This window comes from Astatotilapia calliptera, chromosome 19 (assembly GCF_964374335.1).
Source record: "Astatotilapia calliptera chromosome 19, fAstCal68.1, whole genome shotgun sequence".
NCBI lineage: Eukaryota > Metazoa > Chordata > Actinopteri > Cichliformes > Cichlidae > Astatotilapia > Astatotilapia calliptera.
This window is the reverse complement of record NC_137440.1, coordinates 262445-290000: the sequence shown is the minus strand read 5'-3', so window position 1 is coordinate 290000 and position 27556 is coordinate 262445. Positions and strand designations below refer to the sequence as shown.

At 44.9% G+C, this 27556-nt stretch overlaps 1 protein-coding gene across 1 annotated transcript in view; it reads left to right on the top strand.

Moving 5' to 3' along the window:
• Window positions 1-27556, top strand: part of LOC113012614 (MAM domain-containing glycosylphosphatidylinositol anchor protein 2-like) — a 152783-nt gene that overhangs the window by 64924 nt on the left and 60303 nt on the right. Inside the window, exons 4-6 of the mRNA XM_080293934.1 lie at window positions 2124-2320; window positions 4433-4565; window positions 8176-8448. Of these exons, the coding sequence (XP_080150060.1) occupies window positions 2124-2320; window positions 4433-4565; window positions 8176-8448 (603 nt within the window). The remainder of the gene's footprint in view (window positions 1-2123; window positions 2321-4432; window positions 4566-8175; window positions 8449-27556) is intronic.

Below are 27556 nucleotides of genomic sequence, written 5' to 3'. Positions count from 1 at the left end.
TAACTGCAGCAAGAGATGAATGGTTTCCTTCACTGCGCCTTACCCTGCAGCCAGCACAGCCTCACTGCGCAGGCTGAGCTGTGGGAGTAGCATGTTGTGGCAGCAGATTGTTTGGGCCTGTGAGTAACTGCACTGGCTGCTTTTTAGAGTTGGACGTTGCTCTGTGTGAAGTGGATTAGTAACCATTAGCCCTTCTGCCCGTGGCAACTTCATAACCACACTCATTATGACCGTGGATCACAATTGGCCAGCTGCAGTCAGCTGATCGGGGAGCTCGCTGTGTTTCCACACACTTTAAAAGCCCTGGGCTCTGCAGTAATTACCCAAACCACAGGAAAACTGACCCGCTGTTTGGAAAATAGAAGGAGGTGTAAATTCAGACTCCACAGGAGGAAACAAACTGCCTGTGCAGGGCTGCATATATCCACTAAGTAAACACATCCAGTGTGCAGTAAAGGGCTGAAGTGAAGTGGCCTTCTGGCTCTGATGGCTCATGCTGCACTCAGGTGCCCACTGCACTCTGTTTGAGATGCTTAAAGGGACAGCGAGCTGACGCCTGCTGAGGCTGGAAGCTTCTCCTGGTGCGGAGAACACGAGGAGATTAGACGTGTCCACCATCACTGAGCTGCAGATGCTGTCAGTGAGCCGCTCAGTGTGCAGAGCAGCTGCTTCATCAGAGAGATAACTCCACCCACCCGGCTGCTGGATGTTTCCATTGTAATCTTCTTCTTTAACATTCTAATAATCATAATAACATATGACTCCTCCCCCTCCTTCTCCTCTCCCTATGACTCCTCCCCCTCCTCCCCCTCTCCCCATGATTCCTCCCCCTCTCCCTATGATTCCTCCACCCCTCCTCCCCCTCTCCCTATGATTCCTCCCCCTCTCCCTATGATTCCTCCACCCCTCCTCCCCCTCTCCCTATGATTCCTCCCCCTCTCCCTATGATTCCTCCACCCCTCCTCCCCCTCTCCCTATGATTCCTCCCCCTCTCCTCCACCCCTCCCTATGATTCCTCCTCCCCCTCCTTCTCCTCTCCCTATGACTCCTCCCCCTCTCCCCATGATTCCTCCCCCTCTCCCTATGATTCCTCCACCCCTCCTTCCCCTCTCCCTATGATTCCTCCCCCTCTCCCTATGATTCCTCCCCCTCTCCCTATGATTCCTCCACCCCTCCTCATCCTCTCCCTATGATTCCTCCCCCTCTCCTCCACCCCTCCCTATGATTCCTCCACCCCTCCTTCTCCTCTCCCTATGATTCCTCCCCCTCTCCCTATGATTCCTCCCCCTCTCCCTATGATTCCTCCACCCCTCCTCCTCCTCTCCCTCTGATTCCTCCACCCCTCCTCCTCTCACTATGATTCCTCCCCCTCTCCCTATGATTCCTCCACCCCTCCTTCTCCTCTCCCTATGATTCCTCCACCCCTCCTCCTCTCACTATGATTCCTCCACCCCTCCTCCTCTCCCTCTGATTCCTCCTCCTCTCCTCCACCTTTCCCCATGATTCCTCCACCCCTCCTCCTTCTCTCTATGATTCCTCCCCCTCTCCCTCTGATTCCTCCACCCCTCCTCCTCCTCTCCCTCTGATTCCTCCTCCTCTCCTCCACCTCTCCCCATGATTCCTCCACCCCTCCTCCTCCTCTCCCTCTGATTCCTCCTCCTCTCACTATGATTCCTCCCCCTCTCCCTATGATTCCTCCACCCCTCCTACTCTCACTATGATTCCTCCACCCCTCCTCCTCTCACTATGATTCCTCCACCCCTCCTCCTCCTCTCCCTCTGATTCCTCCTCCTCTCCTCCACCTCTCCCCATGATTCCTCCACCCCTCCTCCTCCTCTCCCTCTGATTCCTCCTCCTCTCACTATGATTCCTCCCCCTCTCCCTATGATTCCTCCACCCCTCCTCCTCTCACTATGATTCCTCCACCCCTCCTCCTCCTCTCCCTCTGATTCCTCCTCCTCTCACTATGATTCCTCCCCCTCTCCCTATGATTCCTCCACCCCTCCTACTCTCACTATGATTCCTCCCCCTCTCCTCCCCCTCTCACTATGATTCCTCCCCCTCTCCTCCACCTCTCCCTATGATTCGTCCCCCTCTCCCTCTGATTCCTCCACCTCTCTCAGACCTGGATGACCCAGTGATAACGATACATCAGAGTGTGGGTGAAGCAAAGGAGCAGTTCTACTTTGAGCGGACAGTCTTCCTGCGCTGCGTAGCAAACTCCAACCCTCCTGTCCACTACACCTGGAGGAGAGGCAGGGAGGTGCTGTCGCAGGGCTCAGACTCTGGGGTGGAGATCTACGAGCCGTTCTTCACACAGGTGAGAGACACATTTTCATCTCATCTTCAATGAAGCGTTTTAGTTCATGACATGAAGCTGTCGCTGTTAGCAGCATCAGGTCTGTGGGAGAAGCACAAGAGTTCATTAAAAAGAGACGTTAGAGCACAAAAGCAAAGCTCGGTTTGAACAGGTACAGGTCAGGTTTTACAGCTCGGCATCGTCCGTCCTGCCCGAAGTCAGAAAGTAGCCTCCAACAATGGTGCTCCACAGCTGTTTCTGCACACAGGGCTAGCACACCTAGCAGAAAAAGTCACAGTATTGTCCCAGATGTTTTAGGACACGGTGTTGTACAGAGCTCTGAGACAGGGAAACTTGCGTCCTTGATGTTGTCGTCGTGTTAACTTCATGCTTATTCAGGATATTTACAGCTAAATCTTAGGCAGCAGATGTTTGCAGGTGTTGTTGTTGCAGAGTGTCAAACGTCCTGAAATGACTGCATTTGAATAGGAATTATTCTGATCTCATGCCTCGCTGTGTTCCTGCGACGTGGTTCGCACCACCCTCAGTGACAGCACACACCTCTGATCTCAGCTCATCTCCCTGAACACCTGAATGCAGATTCACTGAGTGATTAATCAGTGTGTTCAATACAAATGATCAGTTTGTCTTTGAGTCTCTAACAGTCGTTTAACGTAATCCTTTTCACAAGTTTACCTTTTGATGAGCTTACAGACGTCTGCTTATGATCAGCAGGATGGGAGAAACACTAACAAAGCGTTTAGTTTAACGCTGCCATGATTCCTGTTGTGTCCAAATTACACATCAGCCCTCGCGTGTTGGACAGACGCAGACTTTACTAAACTTTCTTTTTGTCTTAATAATCTGCAGCAACTAATGTGTTTAGAAGGAAGTGAACTGAGCTATAAATGCGTCTCCACAGAGAGATTCAGTCATTTAACTGTGACACAGACTCCAGCAAATTATTCTTCCTCATTTTGTGTTTGCTCCCCTTCCACAGAGCTTCATCAGTGAAAGTCTTTTTAGTTCCAGCCTGGTTTCCTTTTTCTCACTCAGTCCTCGGCTGTGGCCAAAAATAGCTGAAAGTTGGATGTTTTTAGCCTCGCAGTGACGTGCAAAGCACCGCTGATTTCTACAGCCTGGTGAACAAATATGTGTTTATTGGCTTGATGGAAAAAACCCTTAAAACTTGCTATGAAAACAAAAATCTTGGCAGATAAACCAGTTTGTGATTCCAGTTCTGAATCCAAATGTTCTGTGTTCAACAGTTGGGAAAGTCATAGTTTAAGCCTCATCCTCGTCCTCCTGAGGATTAAAACCTCTGCAGATGGAGAGTCCAGATTTGCCTTTTTTCCCTTTGGCCGAGGTTTGGATTTAATTTGGAGCAAAGGGAAGCCAGCCAATCAGGCAGCTAGTTAGTGGGCCGTGTAATACCGCAGCGGAGATAACATTCACGGCAGATTTGAACGCTGTCGACTGTAATGCCTTCAGCCCAGAGCTCACCGACCGGTTAACCCCTCCCCCCTCGCTTCTCATGGGCTGTAATGAGAAGCTTATCTCCTCCTCCTCTTCCTCCACAGCCAAAGAGTTGGCTGCCATCTTTGCACAAACATCCCATTTAAATGTCATCTAATCTCATCTCATCTGTCCGTGAGGCGGAAGGCAGCGTGGAGGCTGCCAGTGGAGATAAGAGAGATTTGGCAGTGAGGTGGAGACGGGAGGAGGAGGAGCGCGAGAAGCAGGAGGAAGAAGGATGAATTTGCTGTCTGTCAGTTTACTGTAATTATAGTTACACGTCACGAGCACAGAGACATCTCCAATTATTTGTACTGCTGCGTGCACATCTGTGAGAGAAACACAACAGCAGCTGTTGTTCCCTGGATGAGCAAGATGTCCCGTTAATCACTTCAGTGCTGTTTGTGGAGGACATGCGTGTATTTCACTGTTCATTTGTTATTGAAAGGTTTAGTTTGAGTATTAGACGAATCAGAGCAAACATAAGATGGTAGTGAAAAGAGAATCAGAGAGGAAACCCCATGGTGTTCGGAGCTGATCGCTGACCGCAGGTGTTAGACGCGTGGCACACACCTGTAAGAGCTGAAACAGGTCCAGTGATGTGCGTCTGTGTTTCAGGGAGAGACAAAGATTCTGAAGCTGAAGAATCTGCGGCCGCAGGATTACGCCGACTACACCTGCTTCTCCTCCGTCAGGAACGTCTGTGGCATCGAAGACAAGAGTGCCCACTTCACTCTGAGCAACAGGACAGGTACACAGAAACCCACAGAGCTTCACCCACAGTACAGAGATCAGCCGTGCTTTTATCAGTAGCACATTCATGTTGTTTTTAACCCTTTAAGACCTACCATAGAACCAAGTCCTCCACAGCATGTATATTTTTACATGCTGTGGAGCCATTTTTGGGAGCATTTCAAGTTGCTATACAGCAATACAACCATTACAGCCCAGATTTTAACAATATGTCTGCATTAGGTGCATAGTAATTACATAAATTGCAAAAAAGTGCAATAAACTACAAAAAATGTAAAATCGTTTTTGCTTTTTTAACATATATTTCTAGTTAGAGAAATTTAAGAGGCTTATCCCTCAAAACTGTAAATGCAAAAAAGTTGCACAAAATAGTTTCCCACCACAGGAAATTTATTTTAAGTGTCTTCATAGTTTTATTTTTGAAATACACCAATTTTTATACACCGCTGGAAAAACGAAAATAAATATAATAGTGCAAATTTGCAAAAAAAAAAGCAGCATATGCATCAAAATAAACTATTTCCAGCAGTGCAATATGAGTCCTCAGCATCCCAGAAATGACACAGGAAGTCATGAAGTCAAACATAACTTTTAAAAACACCAGTATAGGCTCATGAGGCCCTGATGGTAAAAAACTACATTTCCGCAAAATGACGTCACTTCCGGTTTCGGGCAGGTCATGGCGGACATGCGATAGTTCGCGCTGATGGACGTAGGAAGTGTTACGAACAGCTGATCGGATCGGCAAAGTGTGTTGCTGGAATATTATGTTTTTGTTGCTGCAAGTGCTTTTTATGCAGTTTTTATGTGGAAGGAAACTGTGACCGAGGACAAGCTGATGGCATCAGATGTAAGAACAACTCCACCGGTTTCATATGCAAAAAAATGATTGCGCTAGCTCACGTGGTTGCAGTGCTACCGAGATTTTAGAATAGTTACGCAAAACGGAGCGTGCCCGCTCTGACCGGCTTTAAAGGGTTAAAGACTTCATTATATAAAGTTAGTTTTAATGCTTGGTCCCCTGAGTCGTGGCAGATGGCCCCGCCCCTCCCTGAGCCTGGTTCTGCTGGAGGTTTCTTCCTGTTCAAAGGGAGTTTTTCCTTCCCACTGTCACCAAAGTGCTGCTCATAGTGGGTCATGTGATTGTTGGGTGTTCTCTGTTTTCTTTGTCGTGTCTGTTGAACCTTACAACGTGAAGCTCTTGTTGTTGTGACCTGGTGCTGTGTAAATAAAAGTGCACTGAACTCTGCAGCAGTTAAACACAGACAGTACCATTAACCTTTTAGACTAATAAAAATGGAGCTTTTGGTTTAGCTGTGCACTGAGCTTCAAACGTGTCTCCAGGAAATGAGCCGTTGGGGCCAGCCTCACGCCGTCAGCTGTAGTCTCTGTCCTGGAGGGCGCCACTTGGATGTAGCGGCTCGATCTGCTGCTTGACGTGTGAGAGTACTCACATTTTTACAGCCTGGCGTTGCTTTTCTGCATGTTTCGTTGTGAGTGTGTGCGACTGCGCCTGTGCGTGCACGCCGTGATGGTAGAAATGCAGCTGTGTGAGGCGCCGTCGCAGATCTCTTCTTCTCTTTTTAAACCTAGTTGTGTACTTGTAATCTGTGTGCGTGCAGTCACATGCACGTTCTTCATGAAAGGTTTTCCTCTGCTCGCTCAGGCTGCTGCTCTTGACCGGTACAGTAGATCCCACCGCCCCATGGCTCGATGGGATTTACATGATGTCAGCTTAACAGAGGTCGACTCAGCTATTTTTACCTCCCTCGTTATTATTTCTGCATTTAGCTGCTTTTCTGCAGCTTGTGCTGTGCAGCTGGTGGAGGGAGTTGCTGTCACGGTTCTGGGTCCGTTGGACCCAGTATTTTGAGTTCATTATGTTTTGGTACTTTTGCATCATGGATTTTCCTTTATGTTTCTCTGGTACTTGGTGTTTCTGTTATCTTGGTGTTTTTTTTATATTATGATCTGATACTGTTGTGATTATGATTATTATTTAGTAGACTTTGGTCAGCGTCTAGTCTGTCTCTGTCTAGTCTGTGTCTTAGTAAAGTGTGTTTTGTTTCCTGTTTTACTTTGAAGGTTCTTGTTCCTGTCTGATGTCAGTATTCCGGCTTCGCTCTCCCTGTCTCGTTAGGTCTTATTTCTCCCAGCTGTGTCCCCCTTCTGTCTCTAATTCCTTGATGACTCCCTCAGTGTATTTAAACCCAGTGTGTCTTTATGTCAGTGTCGCGTCGTTAACGTCTGTTCACCCTCAGATTATGCCTGTGTGTTTTTGGTTTCGGTGTTCAGTCCTCACTTCATGTTTTCTGGCCAGCAATAAAGCTGAGGTTTTTGAGTTGCATTCCGTTTTCTGAGTCCTGCATTTGGATCCTCCTCTCTGCCTGCCCGCACACAGAGCCCTGACAGATGCTGCCTTTCTTTTACAATAAAAGCTTTTCTGCTGTGTTTCAGCAGCTGGGGGCTCCATCACTATGGATTATTGAAGCATGAGAAGATATTTAAAAGCTTTCAAAGTATAAAAACATGTAAAAATGACAGCCACGTGCCTGTGAAGTGGCCAGCCCGGCCTGAAAAAAGCTGCATTTTATACAAATCTCCTTTCACACGTTTTTAGAAGAAAAAGAGTTAAAAGCTGCTGTTATCCATGTCTCACAGACCAGTGCATTATGGGTAACTGAATCATTGATTGTGGAGACATCCTGTTACAACTTGTTATTATAGAGAGTGTGTAACTTACATGAGTGAGCCTCTCTGTGGGTGGTTGTGAGGGCGTCACAGTCGTTTCGGTCTGGTGGTGTTACAGACAGAGCTGAATAAGATGGATATGAGAGAAGGACAGTAAAGCTTCAGTGTGATGCTCAGGAAGGTCAGAAGTTTCTATACCAGAGGTGGGAATGACACTGCAACAATGCAAACAACAATCACGACCAGTTTTCAGACTCAGTGAAAGAGTCGTGACAGTCACAGCTGAGAGGGGATCCACAGCCTGCTGCCACAGGTCGTCAGGAAGCAACAGTGTGTGCATCACATTTACACACAGCTGTTACACACTGATGACAGCAGCGCTATCATTACTGTCTTAGCCATGTGATAACAGACTTGCAGCATTAATATTGATGGCATCAGTTTAACACTTAGCTGTGATGAAAACGTTGCTGTGTTTTTAGTGTGGGACGACAGGAAAGCAGCATCGTTGGTATTTACAGTGATGCAAACGATCTAATCTGATACTTAGACTTCAGCCTTCTTCACCTTTAAAACCATGTTTTCATTTCTTATCCTGTGTTGTCCTGATACTGTTGTTCTTTGGGTCAAATTACATGAATACACATATTTGTTTGCTAAAAATCAAATGCAGAAGCTGTGGGGAATGTTCAGAGTTAAAACACAGAACATAAGTGAGTAAAATAATTGTTTGAATTCTGAAGTAAAATAGTTGCTTCCTTTGTTGACATGTTAGGAAATTGTGACCTGATTGAAAATCATGTAGTTTTGGGGATTCTTCACATTTGTAACTCGATTGAAACGTTTTGACTTTGTGGAAGGTTTCTTGCTGACTTTGACTTCCTCCTCATTTCCAACCCTTCCATCTCCTCCTGCAGCTCCTCCATCTGTCAAGCTCCTCCTGGACGACCCCCTGGTGGTGAACGCCGGCGAGACGATCACTTTGGTCTGTGTGGCATCGGGCGGAGACCCTCATCCCAGTTTAAAATGGATGAGACCCGATGGGCAGCAGCTCCCCAGACGGAGCGTGGTCAAAGGGGGCACGCTGACCGTTCCTGCTGTTGCTATTGACGACGGTGGTGTCTACAGCTGTGTGGGGTCCAACAACGTTGGGAATCCCGCCAAAAAAACCACCACCATCCTGGTCAGAGGTAGGTAGAGCCTGAACGTTTGATCCTCGAAACATCTTGAAAAACGAGTCTTTGTCTGTCTGTGGAAACATCCGCAGCTCTCTTTGTCACACCCGAATTTAAAGCAATGACCTGCAACAGTCAGATTTCTGTTCATGCATAAAGAGCTGGCTGGTGAACAGCTGACATGGCCCTCCCCTCACACTGTGACTGGTCCAAAGTGGCGTGGACTGGGTTGACTGGGATTTATTTCTATCACAGTCTCATGTGAGCACACTGGTCTCACTGGGAACTGGTTTCAGCTCTGATGTCTGAAGTCTGTGTGCCTCTGACAGTAAAAGAACAGCGCTGCCATGTTTAGATTGCACGGGCTGCTGCAGAGTCGGCCCGACACATCAGCAGAGCAGCATTTATCTGTGCAGAGAGACTCTGAGTGTTTCAGCTCCTCCTCGCTGTGTGTCGTCCTGTCCTGCAGTGTCGTGACGAATTGTTCTCAACTTCATCAGCACGTTTCAAAGTTTGGATGACGCATCCTGCCGGAGATCGTCCCATTTTACCTTTGAAGAAAAGTCAAACATGAACCATCACTGAGCCATGGGACTGTACCTGTAGCCACCTGTACATTAGAAACCCATGAACACGTTCAGGTGCTGATGCCAGAGGAGGGTTCAAACCCTGCACTCCCTGACCCAGCAGAGCAGTAGCCCAGTTTGTGCAGGGACCTTTTCCTTACATGGTTTAAACAAAGAGGACCTTTGATTTGAAATTTGCTGGTTTGAGAGGAGTGGCTTCTTCTATGTTTTGCTGTGGCACTTGTTTTGTTCTGTGTTTGCTGGTTTGATTTAGTTAAATATAGAAAGATGCCGGAGAAACAAGGTCTTGTCAAAAGACACAACTTTGTGTTTGTGGAACACTGACGTGCTCCTTTGAGAACAGTATGTTTTCTCTTGTGCATTTCCTCCCTCTGTCCAGTGGCGTTTATTCAGCTTCATGAGTCATCTCAGTGGGTGTATGTGTGCGCTGTTCCTCCCTCCGTGAACATGACTACCGTCACGAAAAACACCCAAATATTCAGTTCAAGAGAAAAGCAGTGAAACGTGTCAGGTGTTGTCATTGGCACCGTGATGGTGATTGTGCGCCACACTCATCGGCAGACACACTCACTGCTCGTCAGTGCTGCAGCTGACATCTCCCTCTCTATACCGCATCACAGTGGACGTCCGCTTTTTTAAGGGCTTCAGTTCCTGAAGTTATTTTCTCCGTTTCAGGAAATCCTCATAGACTCAGTGTGGAAGAGTGAGCCAGGCCAAGCAGCAAGAGGAGGTGCATCATGACCATAAACATTTGATCTGGACATAAATGAAAAAAGCACTGCTGCATCAGTGGATTGTGTGCATAATTAGTTTTAATTAGAAAGAACTACTCATCCCATGAGCCATGATCCCACAGTGAGCGGCTCCTTTTGACCTGTGATCCTTTTCACTGTGTTTGACTGAGTTTGTATGGCTGTGTGCTACGTACAGCTGCTGAGACAGTACAATGATGCAGTACCAGTTCCCTGTGAGTGGATCACATCATCAGGTGTGATAGCTTCCTTGTTAATAACTGTGAATTCCTGGTAGTTGACTGTGCATCGCTAATATTATGTCTCAGCCGCACAGAATAAGTAGCTAGCAGGGGTAGCGCTTGCTAACGTTAGCTGTGTCACCCTGGGTGAAATTTGACCAAACCCCCCTCAGCAAGTGTCACCTGGCAGCAGCTGTAGCGGCAACAGCATCATGCTGAGGCTAAAAGACTAAACTTCACCTGTAAACGTGCTGAACTGTAATTAGGGTTGCCAACCGTCCCTTAAAATACGGAATCGTCCCGTATTTCGAAACAAAAGTACACGTCCCGTATTGAGCTAATAAGGGACGCACTTTGTCCCGTAATACAGTGAGAATCAAAAGTAGTCTATAAATGTTTATGGAATTAACACTTTGTTTGAAAACATAATTCCCAGCCCCTCTCCTGCTTTGTGACCAATGAGCTGACAGCACACTTATGACAATTCGAGTATAACAATTCAGATTATCTCATTGGTCGAGGAAAGGTCGCTTACAGAGAAAATACCGGAAGACAACAGATGACCACAACAAGAAGCATGGCCAACAGGGAAACAAACGCCGACACTGCGGTGCAAGTCTCGGACGACAGTAAACCTAAAGCTGGGCAGACACTGTGCGATTTTCAAATTGCACGATTGACTCGCAGGGGTTAGAAGTATGTAGGTCACGATGCAGGTCTCACACTATACGGCCCGATGCTCTGATGCGACCTGAGAGCTCACACTGTGCCTCCATAAAATGAAGGTTATAACAGACAATCTGTCGCTCGCTCTGTCTTTCACTCACACAGACACACCACCATCAACTTTGCTAAATTGCTAATGAAATGGCCTGCATTTATATAGCGCTTTTCTAGTCCCTAAGGACCCCAAAGCGCTTCACACTACATTCAGTCATTCACCCATTCACACACACATTCACACACTGGTGATGGCAGCTACATTGTAGCCACAGCTGCCCTGGGGTGCACTGACAGAGGCGAGGCTGCCGGACACTGGCGCCACCGGGCCCTCTGACCACCACCAGTAGGCAAACACGGGGTTAGTATCTTGCCCAAGGATATTTGGCATGCAGCCAGGAGGCAGCCTGGGATCGAACCACCGACCTTCTGATTAGTGGCTGACCTGCTCTGCCACCTGAGCTACAGCCACCCTAATGAAAAACATGATCAGGCAGCTGTGATTAAGCAGCGATGTAGATCCAACTATTTTAACGGTTGTGGTCGTGATAATTTTGTGATACCACATCGAAAAGGCTCGGATGAGCTTTCTAAAGTTCTACAAGTTGTGCCTCCATCACTTGTGTCCAGATCACACGCTGCACAGCTGTGCTGCTCCGTCTTTTTCACCGACGTTTACGTGTTTGCGCGTGCGCAGTGTGAGCGGCTGCGGTGACACCCTCACGAGCGATTGATGATCGGGAGCTGGTCGTGAGGTGTTAATCGCTTCTCGTTACCCCACGTATACTACACGACGCACGATGAAGGCCAAAATCGGTCTGATCACCAAATCCGTCGCACGACTCAGAAATCGTCTCAAAATGGGCCAAAAATCGCACAGTGTGAGCCCAGCATTAGAGCAGCAATGTTTGTTCGCTCAGAGAAAGAAAAATAGGCTGCAAAAGCACAGGGAGGAATGGGAAAAGGAAAACACCTGGCTGGAAAAAGTTAATATGGGCATGTGCAGTGAATATCAGCGCTATGTGGCCAGAAGTGTGATAATATAACTTATTTTGTGTAATAAACATCTGTAAGGATAGATGATTACAACAAATAGATGAATAATACATAAAAGTAATACATAGATGAATAATGATGATGAGTTAAGATGCGTAATCATGGGAACAAGCGGGTTTACAAACAGGAGCAGCTGATTAGCATTAGAAAAGCTGAAATAATACCTCAGCTGAAGCCAATTGTACTAAATGCACTAAATGTGCACAGTTACAAGAATATTTTTCTTTCTATTGTTTTCTATTAATTTATATAATTTTAAGTTAAGCAGGACAGAGTTCTTTTAAAGAAAGATTTACTTATATTCTCAAAAGTTAAGCATGACAGGCTTCTGTTTAAGAAGGAGACCTGTTTTACTGTGTTAATGTTGTCATTTTGAGCTAAAAATAAACGGCTAAATGATCATTTGTTTCCCATGTGTTCATATCACAAAGAATAGAATACACATCTACTTAAATCAACTTCAAGTCAAATGGTTAAAAAATAATTTCACACACAAAAAAAGAGCTACCACACTGGGAAGCATAGCTGGACTGGCCATCGGGCATACCGGGCATTTGCCCGGTGGGCCGCTGGCGATTTTTTGTTTTTATGGGCCGATGGATTTTTTTTTTTTTATATATTTTTTTTTTAGGAAGGGTATATATAATGAAAGGTGTTGGATTGGCCAATTGGTCATGATCGACTCTGGGCTGGACCAATTACAGCCGAGGAGGCTGGATGCATCCTCCCCCTTGTTTAGCAATCACGTGATTTTCGTGCATTGCATGCCGGGAACTCGTGGCAAAACAATCCAAGTACCGCATCAAATGCAAGCATTTGCAGCACCGCAAAACGTTCATTCTCCGGTTCCAATACCTTCTTTTTTTTCTTTGCCGCACAAAAAAGGAATGTACAAAACAAAAGGAGAACAATGCCGGTCCGTACAAAGACAGACTCGATGAAAAGACAAAGAAAAGATACGAGGAAAAAATCAAAGGAGTGAAAGAGTGGACAAAAGACGTCAGCGTGCTGCCCAACTTTCACCACGCTCAGATTTATAATTATACGGTTCTTAGAGTGAGTGCATACACTCATGAAGTTTAGTAACTTCAGGTCACTGCAACAAGCCCAGGTACAGTTTACGGACGGATGGGTACAGGACCTTGAAACGCACCGTGTAGAACGAAAGACTATTGTACATATCATAAGTTTACCAGTCTCACAAATCGTCGTCATAAATACACATTCATTAACAGTTTATTAATAGGACCTTTGAGCTCAACGGTAATTAATTAGTTGTGGAAATAATTTCTGGTAGTGTAACAGTGTTTATGTGGTATTATTCCACTTGCCACAAATATCAGTGTAATGGGGAAACAGCGCCCCCCCTCTCGGTGTGGCTGGCTGCAGTAATCGCTGCCAGTCTGCCGTAGCCATACGAGAGGTGAGTTGTATTGTTCCGCACACAATATAGCTAAGTAGTACAGACACATAAAACATGTTTGATTAGCTGAAGAGCACCGAGTGTAATAAGTGCTTAGTGGACACGTGTCCAACACCAGTTTTATGTACTTTTCATTTGTTTATTAATGTGTGAAACTGTATGCTAAAGCGGAATGCTAATGAGATGTTCTGCCGTAGTGTGCTGTGCGGAGTGGTGTGTGGCGAGCCTGTGCACTGATAATACACCGTTGTTTCCATTCAGGAAATAAAGTGGCAACGATCGATGAGAGACTCCTTGTCTTTTTAAAAACACTACACAACGCAGAGTCGAGGAGTCTGGGCCGAACTGTTGCAGCGGGATGAAGCAGAAACCGGTTACAGTAGCATTACAGAAATGTAGCAGTGACAATAATATTGTATGTTGTAATCGCAATGGAAAATTAGTGATACAAACAACTGTTTTATCTTGTGAATAAAAGTATATGGTTTTGTCAGTGTACCATGGTTATAACAGAAGCGAAACGCAATATTGTGTCAGGACAATTCACTATTTATGCACAATAAATAAAGGAGCATAGCGCGACCATTTCTGTTCAGCGCCAGACTTGCTTGTAACCTATATCACCAATTATGTTAAGAAAAATGACGCATTAACTACAACAGCAGACTGACCTTTGTGGAAATGCTTGGAGCAGACTAACCTGTGAGCTGGAGTGTTCTGAGATGTTATATTTGGTATATCCAGACCATCCGTCGGCTCTTACTTCGGAAACATGGCTTAAAAATTTTCACTTCAACGACGTAATCCGATAAAAAAAAACGATCTCTTTACCCGTCGGCTTCCCGTGGCTGTCATGCGACCGGCTATTGCAGTTAATAATACAACAGCTTCTTGCCATTTTTTGGGTTTCTTTTTATCGCTGTGTAACTGAGTTCAATTGAAAGCCTGCGTGCGCTAGTACCTCTTGCCACAAGTTCCCAGAATCCTTTGCGGTTTTATCCCTGAATGACGTCACATTTCAATCTTTATCCTGGTGGGCCGGTCTCTAGTCAAAATGCCCGGGCCGATTTTTTGTCCCAGTCCAGCCTTGCTGGGAAGGGTGAAGACAACTGGGTTGCCCGGCCCTGGCCACGAGGTGTCCCTTATTTATTTTTCAGGGAGTTGGCAACCCTAACTGTAATTGTCGCGGCCTTTTACGTTCCAAACACCAAAAAGGTCCAAGAAAAGGCCGTGGGTGGCAACGGGAGGTTTGTTTTAGAACGCACTTCTGACTCCATTGTTTAAAAATCATATGTGGTTTATTTCGTGGAAAATTATAAACAAAAATCAGCCAAATAACTTCTTAAAACTTAAAATTAAACGAAAGTTAACTTAATTTGCTTTAACAACTTCAAAAGTGGTCAAAAAATCATTTTCTAACCCTCCCATCTTCCCATCTGACATTTGGCAAACAGAAAACAAAAAACCTCTTTACCACACCCATCCAGGGTGCTCTTAATCTCTTGATTAATGGGAGGGTCCATAAGCTAATAAACCAATCACTTTCCAAAAGCTTCTCCAATAAAATTAATTACAAATTTACATAACAAAACCAGGTCAGAATATTCTTACACCTTCAAAGAAAAAACAAAAATGAATACAAATTGCATTTTATAAACATTCAACAAAAATGGCCACAACAGTAATACACGGTCCTTTCCATCTTTAGCTGCATAAAATGTGCTGATTGTTCACTGGCTACTGTATCGTTTGCACCTCCACTTCACATGCAGTCTTTTCTGCTAACAGGCTGTGAGCAGGATTCAAAGGATGTCTCTTCCTCTTTACAAGTTTCCACTGGTGACTCAGGAGTTATCCACTCAACCTCTCACGAGTGTCCCTCTGGGGAGAACAAGTGCAGCCACTCTGCTACAAGTGATACTCAGTACACAGAGTTACAATCAGTTATTGCCTCATCCAGCAGATGATGGTGGATGAGAAGATTTCCCAAGCTTGTGCAGCGTCAGGTCGAGCTTTATCCAATCTGAGAAGGTTTTGTATCCAGAATGACTTCATACAGGTGTCAGGCGTAAACCAGTGCTTTGTAACTGTTTCTTTGCTGATGTGAATCCAGCAAATAGCACTTTGGTTTGAGTTGGTTTTAAGAAGATAGAATAGAATAGAATAGAATTCAACTTTATTGTCATTGCACATGCACAGGTACAGGGCAACGAAATGCAGTTTGCATCCATCCAGATTATTTACACAGAGCTATACAGTAGTGCAGTTAAGATAAGTGAGGGTGTGGATAATTTCTACAGTTCAGTCCATGTTATTATTGTGTGTTTGAGGGTACAGTTGTCCATTGTGGGTGTGTGTATGTCCAGTCCATGAGTTAACGTGGGTCAGATGTCAGGAGGCAGAGTTCAGGAGTCTGACAGCTGTGGGGAAGAAGCTGTTCCGGTACCTGGTGGTCTTAGTCCGGAGGCTCCTGTAGCGCCTCCCAGAGGGCAGGAGGGTGAAGGGTCCATGTGATGGGTGACTGGGGTCTTTGATGATTTTCCCAGCCCTTTTCAGACACCGCTTCCTGTAGATGTCTTTTATGGCAGGAAGTGGTGCTCCGGCGATGCGCTGGGCAGTTTTCACGACCCTCTGCAACGCCTTCCGGTCCGAGGCAGAGCAGTTCCCGTACCAGACTGTTATACAGTTGGTCAGGATGCTCTCAATGGTGCAACGATAGAAGTTCACCAGGATGTCTGCGGACAGGTGGTTCTTCCTCAGAGTCCTCAAGAAGAAGAGGCGCTGGTGAGCCTTCTTGACCAGCTTGGAGCAGTTGGTCGTCCAGGTGAGATCCTCGGAGATGTGGACACCCAGGAACTTGAAGCTGCTCACACGCTCCACAGCCGTCCCCTTAATGTGTGTAATGTATGTTTGCACTGATTGCCGATCACGCTTCAACTGAGTCGTCCTCGGTCAGAAGGAATGGTACTCCACAGTGATGTAGTTCAAATAACTTTACTAAAGAGGTGGCAGATGACATCAACAGGATGTACAGCGTTGGTAGGGAGGCATTACAGTATTCACATGCAGGTAACGGGGGTGTGAGTGTGTATATGGGTATGTGTGTGTGTGTGGTCATCTGTAAACAGAAAGAACAAACATTTGTATTAACCACTATGGATAGCAGTGTACCCCTTATACAGTACTGTGGGTTTCCAGCGTAATGTTATACAATCTGCCATAACCTCATGGCCACTAGATGGCACCCTAAGACCATAAATGAATTTCTGGCTTGTATATACATTGGCAAACCAGACCTCTGCAGATTGCAACGATTCAGAGAATAAACATAGTAAATAGTTACATCCACCTACAACCACAATGCTTGACAGTAAGTCGTATATGGAATGAAATATGGGCTGAACACAAGGCTGCCTGTAGTAGGCCAAACAAAACGCATCTTAGCGATAGCAATGGGACTAGCCTCTTAGCGATAGCAACGAGACTAGCCTCTTAGCGATAGCAACGGGACTAGCCTCTTAGCGATAGCAAATTACACAGATAAAGTCAACAAGCCTCACTCTCATCTTACAATACTCACATGGTAAGCACGCACGCAGTATTAACTCACACCGAATGCACGTTAATACGTTACTCCTCCGACACACCTCTCATCTGTGCAGTGCTGCGCTGAACACGTTCCCAACCGGAAGTACAGATACCGAGGTGCATCATGGGTAACGTAGTATAAAACAGCTACAGTGAACAAGCGGACTTTTAACAATGTGGATGGGTGGATGTGGGTCAGCATTCCTCCTGTAGTCCACGATGAGCTCCTTGGTCTTCTCGGTGTTAAGCAGCAGGTTGTTTCTGTCGCACCACTCAGCCAGACGATCCACCTCCTCCCTGTAGGCGGCCTCATCGTTGTCACTGATGAGGCCAATCACCGTGGTGTCATCTGCAAACTTAATGATGGTGTTGGAACCATCAGCAGGTCTGCAGTCGTGGGTGAAGAGGGAGTAGAGGAAAGGGCTCATCACACAGCCTTGTGGTACACCGGTGTTCATTGTGATGGTAGATGAGCAGCGGTTATCCAGCCGGACATGTTGGGGGCGGTTGGTCAGGAAGTCCAGTAACCATTTGCAGATGAGGGAACTGATACCCAGGTCTGTCAGTTTCCTGATGAGCTGTGAGGGGTGGATTGTATTGAATGCTGAACTGAAGTCTATAAACAGCATTCTGGCGTAGGTGTTGTTGTTGTCCAGGTGTGAGAGGACAGAGTGCAGTGCGATGGAGACTGCATCCTCTGTGCTCCTGTTCTGGCGGTATGCGAATTGGTGGGGGTCCAGGGTGGGGGGGAGACAGGATTTGAAGTGTGCTAGGACCAGCTGCTCTAAGCACTTAGTGATGATGGGGGTGAGTGCTACTGGGCGGTAATCACTGAGGCAAGATGGGTTGGAGTTTTTGGGTATCGGGACGATGGAGGTGGATTTGAAGCAGGCCAGTACCACAGCGTGGGCCAATGACAGGTTGAATATGGGTGTTGGACTTCCTCACTGGCAGAACTCAGGTGGTGAGGGTGGGCAGGTGCTTCTCCAACAGCATCACCATCAACACAGGAGCACCTCAGGGATGTGTCCTCTCGCCACTGCTCTACTCCCTCTACACTTCAGACTGTGTGGCCACCCATGGCTCCAACACCATTGTGAAGTTTGCTGACGACACAGTGGTGTTGGGTGCCATCTCCAACAACGATGAGGCGGCCTACATGGATGAAGTGAAGAATCTGGCATCGTGGTGCCAGGACAACCACCTCCAGCTGAACGTCAGCAAGACCAAGGAGCTGGTGATGGACTTCAGAAGGGGTCAGCACAGAGACTACAAGCCCATTATCATCAATGGAGCTCCAGTGGAGAGGGTGCAGTCCTTTAAGTATCTTAGTGTCCACATCTCCTCAGACCTGACATGGGCTGCCCACATTCAGGTCCAGACCAAAAAGGCTAGGCAGCGCCTGTATCACCTACGACAACTGAGGAAGTTCAGGGTCTCTCCAAAGAGCCTCAGGATTTTCTATACAGGCGCTGTGGAGAGCATCCTCACACAGAACATGACATCGTGGTTTGGGAACAGCTGTGTGAAGGACCAAAAAGCTCTCCAGAGAGTGATCCGTACAGCAGAACGCTGCTGCAGGATTGCTCTCCCCCCGCTTCAGGACACCTACACCAGGAGATGCCGGACTAGAGCAGCGCAGATACTGAAGGACCCGTCCCATCCAGGCAACAAACTGTTCCAACTTCTGCAATCTGGTAGAAGGTTCCGCATCTTCCGGGCAAGGACAGAGAGACTCAAGAGGAGCTTCTATCCCCAAGCCATCCGTGCCCTAAACACACACACCCGCCCTCTCACATCATCTATAATTGACTGAGACAGGACTCTTCCAGACACTAAACCAAGGCACAATGTACATTTCAATTCCTTTAATTTTAAATATGTTTATATTGTCTATCCTGTAAAATAGTCAGATGTCTATTCATATTAATGTACAGAATTCACCTGCTTGCTGCTACTACTGCACATTCACCCAGTGTATATAATATATGTATGTATATATATATATATAATGTTCTTCCTCTACACCCCCCCCCCCCCCCCCCCCCAATTTTTGCACATGTCGAGGAGCGTGTCAGGCTACATTTCACTGTGTGTTATACTTGTATAACTATGCATGTGACAAATAAAGAACCTTGAACCTTGAACCTTGATATGTCTGTGAGCACTCCTGCAAGCTCCCCAGAAGATGTCAGAGGCATCCTGAGAGCTCGGAAAGAAGAGCGTTTGTGAAGACGTTTCACCTCTGAGAAGCTTCTTCTGTTCTAGGGTCAAATGGTTTTAATTGTTTTCATCTTCATCTAAACTAAGTGCTGGTTGGCTATTTTCATCCTCTCTCTCGGATTGTTCTGGTTCAAACTGGAAAGGTTGAACAGGAGCCATTTCCAGTGCGCCGCTAACTGTGAACTGGATGCAGTGCAACCGTTTGACGTCACTACCCAGAGTGCATTGAGAAGTAAATAACAATGGCGGCCTACTGGTGAATCATTTTATATAAAATGTGCTTAAAAGGAAAACATCTGGTGTATTTTAATACCACATATATGTTATTGAAAGCACAGAGCATATTTCAGCTCAAACATGTGTTAACAGCCGGGTTCCCTTTAAGGACACGCTGCACGTGGTGATACCCAGGCTAATAACCATGTGGGAATTACCTCGTACGTGCAAACAGCTTTATTCCCACCACCTGTGTTAGATTTGGCACTTTTCATAGATCTTAATAAAGAAATGGGAACAAATGTGTTTTTGTTTCCAGCTGGTTCTTTGCTAAGTTGTCTGTTATATGTAGTCACAACACTGGTTCAACTCTTAGTTGTTTTATGAATGAGTCATGGGTCAATATTAAGTGGCTTCATTAAACAAAGGAGAAACAGTGAAAAAGCAGCCAGTGTCCACAGATGAAGCTGCAGGCTGTCAGAACAGCAGCGTAGTATAACGAGCTGTGAATGTCAGAGTCATTCACACGTGTCACCATTTTTCCTGCCTCCACACATAAACCTGACGTTACTGTGTATTTGCTCCCTCATTGATCTCACCACATGACAGGTGACATTTATGAGCAGCTAATCAGTCGGCAGTGGTTTCACGGTAGAGCCGACGCAGCGCTGACAGCACATGTATGTGTGCGCAAAGGACTCGTTTCATCTCGAGCATGTTGTTCTCTTTAAGCTGCTACAGTACAGCACTAACATCACACATACGACTGTGTTCTGACAGAGACGGAGCTATGTGTGCGTGTGTGTGTGCACGACTGCATCCACCTCTAGTTATGCAACAGACCTTTTACTGACGCAGTAAAACACACACGCAGCGTTTTGTTCTGAGGCGTTCTTGCTTTAATCTTAATGAACAAGGACAATCAGCTGCTCGCCTCACACACTGCAGCTATTTATACACACACACAGTCAGCATATGTTAAGGTATTTGTAGTGATTTGGGGGATGGGTTTCTTTGTCTTAATCCTCATTTTGATTGGTTACATGTATCTAAACCAGGCAGTCAGTTTTGGGGCTGCGACTTCCCTTAAAGGCAAGTCCTTCAAAGTACAATGTAAGGTTACGATTCAACTACCCAATCTAACTGTTAGATTTGTATTGTTGATTGTCATTTATGCTTAGAAATATTTACTCATATATGCTTAGAAGTGTATATAATCATTGGTGAATTGAAAGGATGTTTCATCCTAAAGTAACAGCTCTGTGTAGCATGAAGGGGGAGTGCGTTCACTCCCTCTACAGAGTGTTCCGGCATAGATTACACACCTCCTAGGAAAGGCCGTATCTTCTCTTGCTGATATATGGTATAGCAAACACACGTATATCTGTTTAAGTATAAGAGCCTTTTGTTCAGATGGACCGCTAGACTCCTGGCACCAGCTTTGGGGAGTCTTCACAGGGTCACATCTGGACCTCACACACACACACACACACACACACACACACACACACACACACACACACACACACACACACACACACACACACAGTATTCTTTGTTCACATGTATACCTATGTAAGATGTCATATGTTAATGACCCAATGCATATTCATGTAACCACAATAAAAGGAGTGCTATGGGGAGCCTGGCTGAGAATCTGATGGAGGCTAGGTGGTGGGACGACACTTGGCTCCAGCCAGATTTCCCTCATGCATGAGTAAACCAGCCTGCTTGTGTCTTGCTTTGCAGTGTAATTATATTGTCTTCAACGTTCCAGCGGATAGGTACAAGCTACAAACCTATCACTAACAATAATTGATAGGTTTGTAGCATAAACCTATTCGCTGGAACGTTAAGACAATATAATTACACTGCAGGCAAGACGCAAGTAGGCAAACTTCTTCATGGTACTCGTGCACGGGAGAGAACCGGACAGGCACCGTTCCTTCGCTTGACCCCAGTAGCTCTCGTCCGTTCTCCCGTATCACTGTCCTTTTATTGAGGTTACATGAATATGCATAAGTTCATTAACATATGACGTCTACATACACAAAGAGTACCTTGCCTGTGTGTGTGTGTGTGTGGGGGGGGGGGGGGGACTGCTGATCAAAGGGTCAAACATCCTTGGTCAGGAAGAGGGTAGCCTCCCCCTCACCCTAGATGGTTCATCCTAGATAACACGGTGAGGAAGTCCTGCAGTTCATCTAAACAAAGAGCACTTAGACTAGAACAGACGCAACTACGTTAATCCTACCATAAAATAATAAGACACGGTATGACCTCTCATGCTCCCAAAGTGCTGTCTAATACACACAAAGTTTGCAGACTATCAAGGATCAAAACCTCTACCAATCTACAACTAATTACAAAACTCTAAGCATATATAAGTAAATATTTCTAAGCATAAATGACAATCAACAATACAAATCTAACAATAATCATTTTGCAATTAAGCATATTAATTTGACAACATCCAAGGGATTTGAAAGAACTTAAAATTAAAGTCTCTATTTGTCTTGAAGAAATCAAAACTATGTCCAAGTTCTTGGCCATTTTAAATGTTCTACTGCATTTATTGCTACTGAGTTGTTTTGGGAGTTTACATGCACATCATTCATGCAGAGAAACTTACAACAAGAAAAAAACAACAGCAACAAAACATCTGTACTATTGAGTGTTTGTTACCAGCAGTAAGGCAAGAACTTTGCTTCCAAATATGTTCACTGGGAGGAAGTCCCTGGTCCCCCGTCTTCATCTTGGTCTGTTTTCTTATTGCATCGTGTTTTTGTTGCCTCCATACCTGAAGGAAGACACTCGCTCTCATTGAGGAATCCGAATTTTGCAGATCAAATTTTTGTGACGTTTCAGGCGTTTCTCATGATGCAGCTTGGTTAGTCATGACTAAATAAAGTTAAATAGGCAAACATTAGAAAGTTAACCTGGTTTTTATATTCTATTTAAATCTAAAAGGAAATTTCTAACTTCAACTATGAATTGTTACCACACATAATTTGAACATAATTAGTAAGGGTTCATTTCATTTGCAGAAACGATCCAACCTCTGAGCCAAAACTATCGTAACAGATTTCATTTAATCATTAATAAACACACTGCTTTACCTACATTAGGACCAATCAAAGTATCCTTTACCTCCGGGCACCAATAAGTACAGTATTAAAGATCTGTGCGTGATAAGGCAAGCTGTACGATTTTAGAATGGATTTCTTAATTTTAATTTCCACTGATGTTACGAGTCGATTTAACATGAATGGTAAAGGATAGATTTCTCACCTTAGTCCTGATTTTGATTGATATATGTGCCATATTTCTTAATCTTAGACATATTGATGTAGTACCAGAGTACACTGATCATTAAAGGTTTTGTCACTGATCTCAAGGGTGGATTTATCCTAAGTACAAAAGCATGCCTGTGTTTAAAAACTATAGTCATTGTTACACCTGACTCATTATTGTTGGCGGCGTTTCTACACAAATACACTCCGCTTTAACCTAAATGGGGACATTCAATGGGAAACTTTCTTTAGGGAACTGGTGAATACAATAAACTCTGATTATTAAACATTTGCTTGTGTTAAGGCAGACCTTCCCAAAGTGTGGGGCCCGCCCCCTAGGGGGGGCGCAGAGCCATTGCAGGGGGGGCGCGGTATGAAAAGGGGAAAAAAACAAAAACAAAAAAAAACAACGCTTGTGCACTGCTAGCATGTTAGTCCCCAACCCCGGGCCACAGACCGGTACTGGGCCGTGAGTCGTTTGGTACCAGGCCGCAAGAGTTGAGGCTCGAATGTGAAATTTATGGTTTTCAGGGTTTTTATCGTTAACTCGGTTTCCCTGGGTCTTTCCCGTGTGTTATGAAAGAATTGTAAAGATTTACACGTTACCATAGCGACCAGAGAGCATAAAGGGGCAGAGAGGAGGATGTTACTCAGTGTTACTGGGGCATTTTAGGAGGAGGCTGCTAATAAAGTTATACAATTACACAGTGAATTCGGGTTTATTATTATATTTACAAAATACCACCGTTTGTGTCTCGGTCGTATCATATTATATGGTTGTATTTATCGGCCACACCTTAAAGGCCGGTCCTTGAAAATATTGTCTGACATTAAACTGTCCGTGGTGCAAAGAAGGCTGGGGACCGCTGATCTAAAAGGTACTTTTGAGGCCACCATCATTTGCAGCTGTGGATCGTCTTCTTGCACAGACACGCTCTGTTCACCTGGTTTGTTCACGAATGGGCCGTGCATCCATTCTTTTGAAGTTCGGGGGCTTTTTGTGGTTGGGAAGTACCGCTTGAACTCTTTTGAAAGCAGAGATGTGTGGTCTCGCACAAGCTGGGAGAATTTTGCCTCCATCTCTTCCCAAGGCCCTGCTAATGCTTGAAACATGTCAAATATCCCTCTGTGCACTTGGCAACCCCACAATTCAAGTTTGGCTTTGAATGCAGCTACTTTGTCAACTTGAAGGGACGATTTGCGACCCTGTCACTGAAATGTGCTGCTGGTTAGGACTTGTTTTTCCTGAAAGAAACCTCAGCAGTAGCTCTTGTAACTCCAACTCTGGCCAACGATGGACAGGCAGCCATCCTTTAGCATCCTTTACCATTTGTGCCCAACATCCATCTCTGCATCCATCAAAGCTGCTCGAGCAGATATGAGTGTAGGGGTGCTTGCTTTGATGTAGTTCATGACTTTAACTACGTTATTCAATATGCCAACATTTCCCTGTGAATGACACACAGACTCACATGAATAATGGATTAACAAAACAAGATTCTGGTGAATCGTTGCATATTCATACAACAAAGTGATTTATCCAAGATAATCTGAACGTGCTGGTGAGTGTGAACTGGTGTAACTGGACCGCTTTATACATCAGACATCGTCCTGACGATCCATCATCATCAAGATTTCTTTGCTAATGCACTAAAGGAGCTATAAAAACTCCTACAGACACTGATCACACAGATTCAAACAATTCATGTACAACAAACATGAAAATGTGACACGAGTTCTGTAGGATCAAAGGCAAAGCATCATCGATCCTGTTTGTAGTGACAATAGACAGTTTTAGTGTTACACTGGTGGGTAGCACTGTTGCCTCACAGCAAGAAGGTCCTGGGTCCACAGCCGCCATGTAAGTGGCGTCAATGCAAACATCCTCTGTTGGTCTCACCCATTTTCCCAGTGCAGCATTCATCAGTGTCCAGATTGGAAAAAGTAAGCAACATCTAAAACGCAGTAACTCGTTTACACTTCTTTAACCATCTTGAGCAGTAAAGTCTCAGTTGGAGCCACTTTGGTACTTTGTAAACGTTGTTATTTTTTCATCACCTAGAATGACGTCTGCAATGAAGGAATCAGAAAATGAAGCGTTTTCATCACGCGTGATGCCGCGGATCAGTCTGGACAGAACAGTCGTGATGAGGGTAATGAATCCTGTCAGCAGTTAGAGTGAAGAGCAGCACGTTGCTGTGGACGGTCCCAGGATTAAACTGAACAAATGGCTTCAGTAATAATTAAGCCCCATTCAGACGGATTAGTTGCTCTACAGCAGGAAGGGTGATTCTAATAATTTAAAATATGAAGAGACAAGACAAAATATGTGGGTGTCATTGCTCTGATAGGAACTAATGAGATACTGACGTGGGAAACAAGCCTACACAACAATCATTGTGCCACCAAACAAATTACTGAGTCAGGGCTCCAGACTAACCTTCTGCCACGGTTTTTAAAAAAGGCGCACCACTAACCCTAACCCATTCCCCACCAGTTAGGCACACCCAAATTTTTCAACTGCATTGCTTAACACCGCAGTTTTACATGTGCACTTTTTTGTGGGGGAAATTGCCGTCCACACAGACAATATTAACTTGTAAATGATTCACTAACAATGTTGTCAACACAAAGTTCTTTATTTAGAGCACATTTCTAAGGAAAGATAAGTTACTGAAAAAGTGCTTGTGCTTAAAGTGCGTTGGCACTCTTTGGCAGTATTGTAGACAATGTTAAACTTAATCATCTCATCGGCTCCTCCGACGACCCGCTTGCTGCCGCTGAAAGGCAGTGTTAGAGGGGACACTTGGGCAGTTATCGCAGCATATAATGTGTTTCCTGGATACACTGTGCTTTTTCAGCATTCAGAGGTTGATGGCTCCGTGTCAGAGCTGGCTATGAATTTCAGACAGTTCAGGCCTTAACTTAACAAAAAATGTATCAATAGTTCTTTTCATCTTTTCTTATTACCCACAGCTACATCCCCTCTGTCAGGCCTAGGCTGCTCATGAGGGCTGGGCATCATCACTGATTTCTATATTCAATTCTGATTCACAAGGTCCTGATTCGATTCAGTTTTTCCTGAGACAGTCAGAAATATTATAATTCTGATCATTTATCAGAACTGATACATGTGGGACTTTGACAGAGGTGTGAGCATGACAGTAGAGGCCTTTGTGTCAAAGTAACTGAGGATAAAACAGAAAAACATGAAGGAGATTTTCCTGGCCTGGATTTTTATAGCAGAGAAACTTAAAAATATTCTGCAATATTGCATAATTTGAAAAAGTTTAAATTTCTTCAGTAGTGAACAGCAGAAATGAGGCTTTCTTGTCTGAGGTCATTTAAGTAACAAAGACAGCAGCCGGCAGCGCTGTAAGCAACGGTAGACTGATGGGTAATAAGCGAATGCAAAAAACAGAGATTTGAGACGGGAAGCTGTTCTTGACGTGCAGAGAGAGACAGCTGTGCATGAAGTGCATTTTATCGTGGTGGAAGCAAAACAGCAAAAGTCAGAGTGAATTAATGGCGACATTTATCAAATGTGAATTGTAGCACGATATATACATAAATGTGTGTGTGTACAGGTACGAACCCTGTGAGTAGACTGACTTAGCCTTAGCTAAGGAAGTAGAGCAGGTCATCTGCCTGATCTAGATCCTTCTGCCCCAGTCTGCATGCCAATGTATGAACTGAATCCTGAGGTCCTCCTGATGCACTGTTAGATAGAAAACAAGTGCTCGGGGCTACGACACCTGTGAAGGGCTTTGAGTGCTCCACCAGCAAAGAACCAGTCAGTTTAAAATGGAAACAATTGTGAATTCAATAAGTTAAATCGAGGTGACGCAGATACTAAAAATCTCAGAGGAGTTCGATTCACAGTGACTACAACCTCAAGGTCAAAGGTCAACTTTTTGGAAAATCCTATGAATGCTTTAATTCAAGGACAAAGTGGTGCAGCATTTAGGTGTGTCTGCCAGGAGGGAGCACTGCTGTCATTATTTTGAGCTTTTGCTGCAAACTTTAAAAAGTATATTAACCTCCTGGGACCTGCGCCCACATATGTGGACATCACATTTTGGGTCATTTAGACCAAAATACTGTCCACGAGGACATTATGCTGCCACTGTTCCATCAAAATTTAAAACGAATAATGTGTGGCTCTCATTGTTCTTAGGAACAAAAATCGGGTAAAAACAAATCTGGTGACTCTTTGTTTTTAGATTCATCGGGTCCAATATTCAAACATCAAAGAGAAATTAAAAATGCTGCTGTGGGAGAGTTCGGGTCTTTGGAGGTTAAAGATTTACTAAATACAATTTGAACCCCAACGAAACAAGAGCATCCAGGGAAAGCTGTGGATGCTCTGAAAGATGATCATAAAACATCCAACCCCTGAGTCTTTATATAGAGGGGTACTTTGTAATATAGCTAACATTTCTGTTCAAATGCGCGCGTGACAGATGCTAATAGATAGTAAGAACCTGACTGGTTGTCGCAAAAATTCAGTTGCAGGTTTTGAGTTGGACACTGTTCATAAATCCGTCAGGTTGATGCTGCAGCCTTTTGAATAATTTAAGGACCTGAGTTCCACAAAACAGCGGTTGTTTCTGGTAAATGTCAAACTTGTTGGACCCTCCGTCGGCTTGCTGCTGAACTGCTGCTCTTTCAGTTCATTCCTAGGCTCAGATTGGCTCATTGAGTCAGATACTCTGTTCGGCAGTTCATCGTTTTTGATATTCATCTTGGTCCACGCTAAGGCTGTCCCCATAAATACCCCCAAATATCACCTTTATTTGGATACATAGTTGACAGCTAACTCACACTTGTAATAAAGTTACTCCTTTTCAGCTCCTCTTCACACACTCGTGTTTGATGTCTGGTTTTAAATTTACCTGGCAGATGAATGGTCTGTTTTTGTCCTGCTGGGAGTAAAATTATTTATGAAGAATAAAGCTGAACGCTTGTTGTCGGAGACGTTCAAGGACTCACGCTCCCTCAGATAAAGCACGTTGTTTATTTCAGTCGCACTTATTTAAACGGA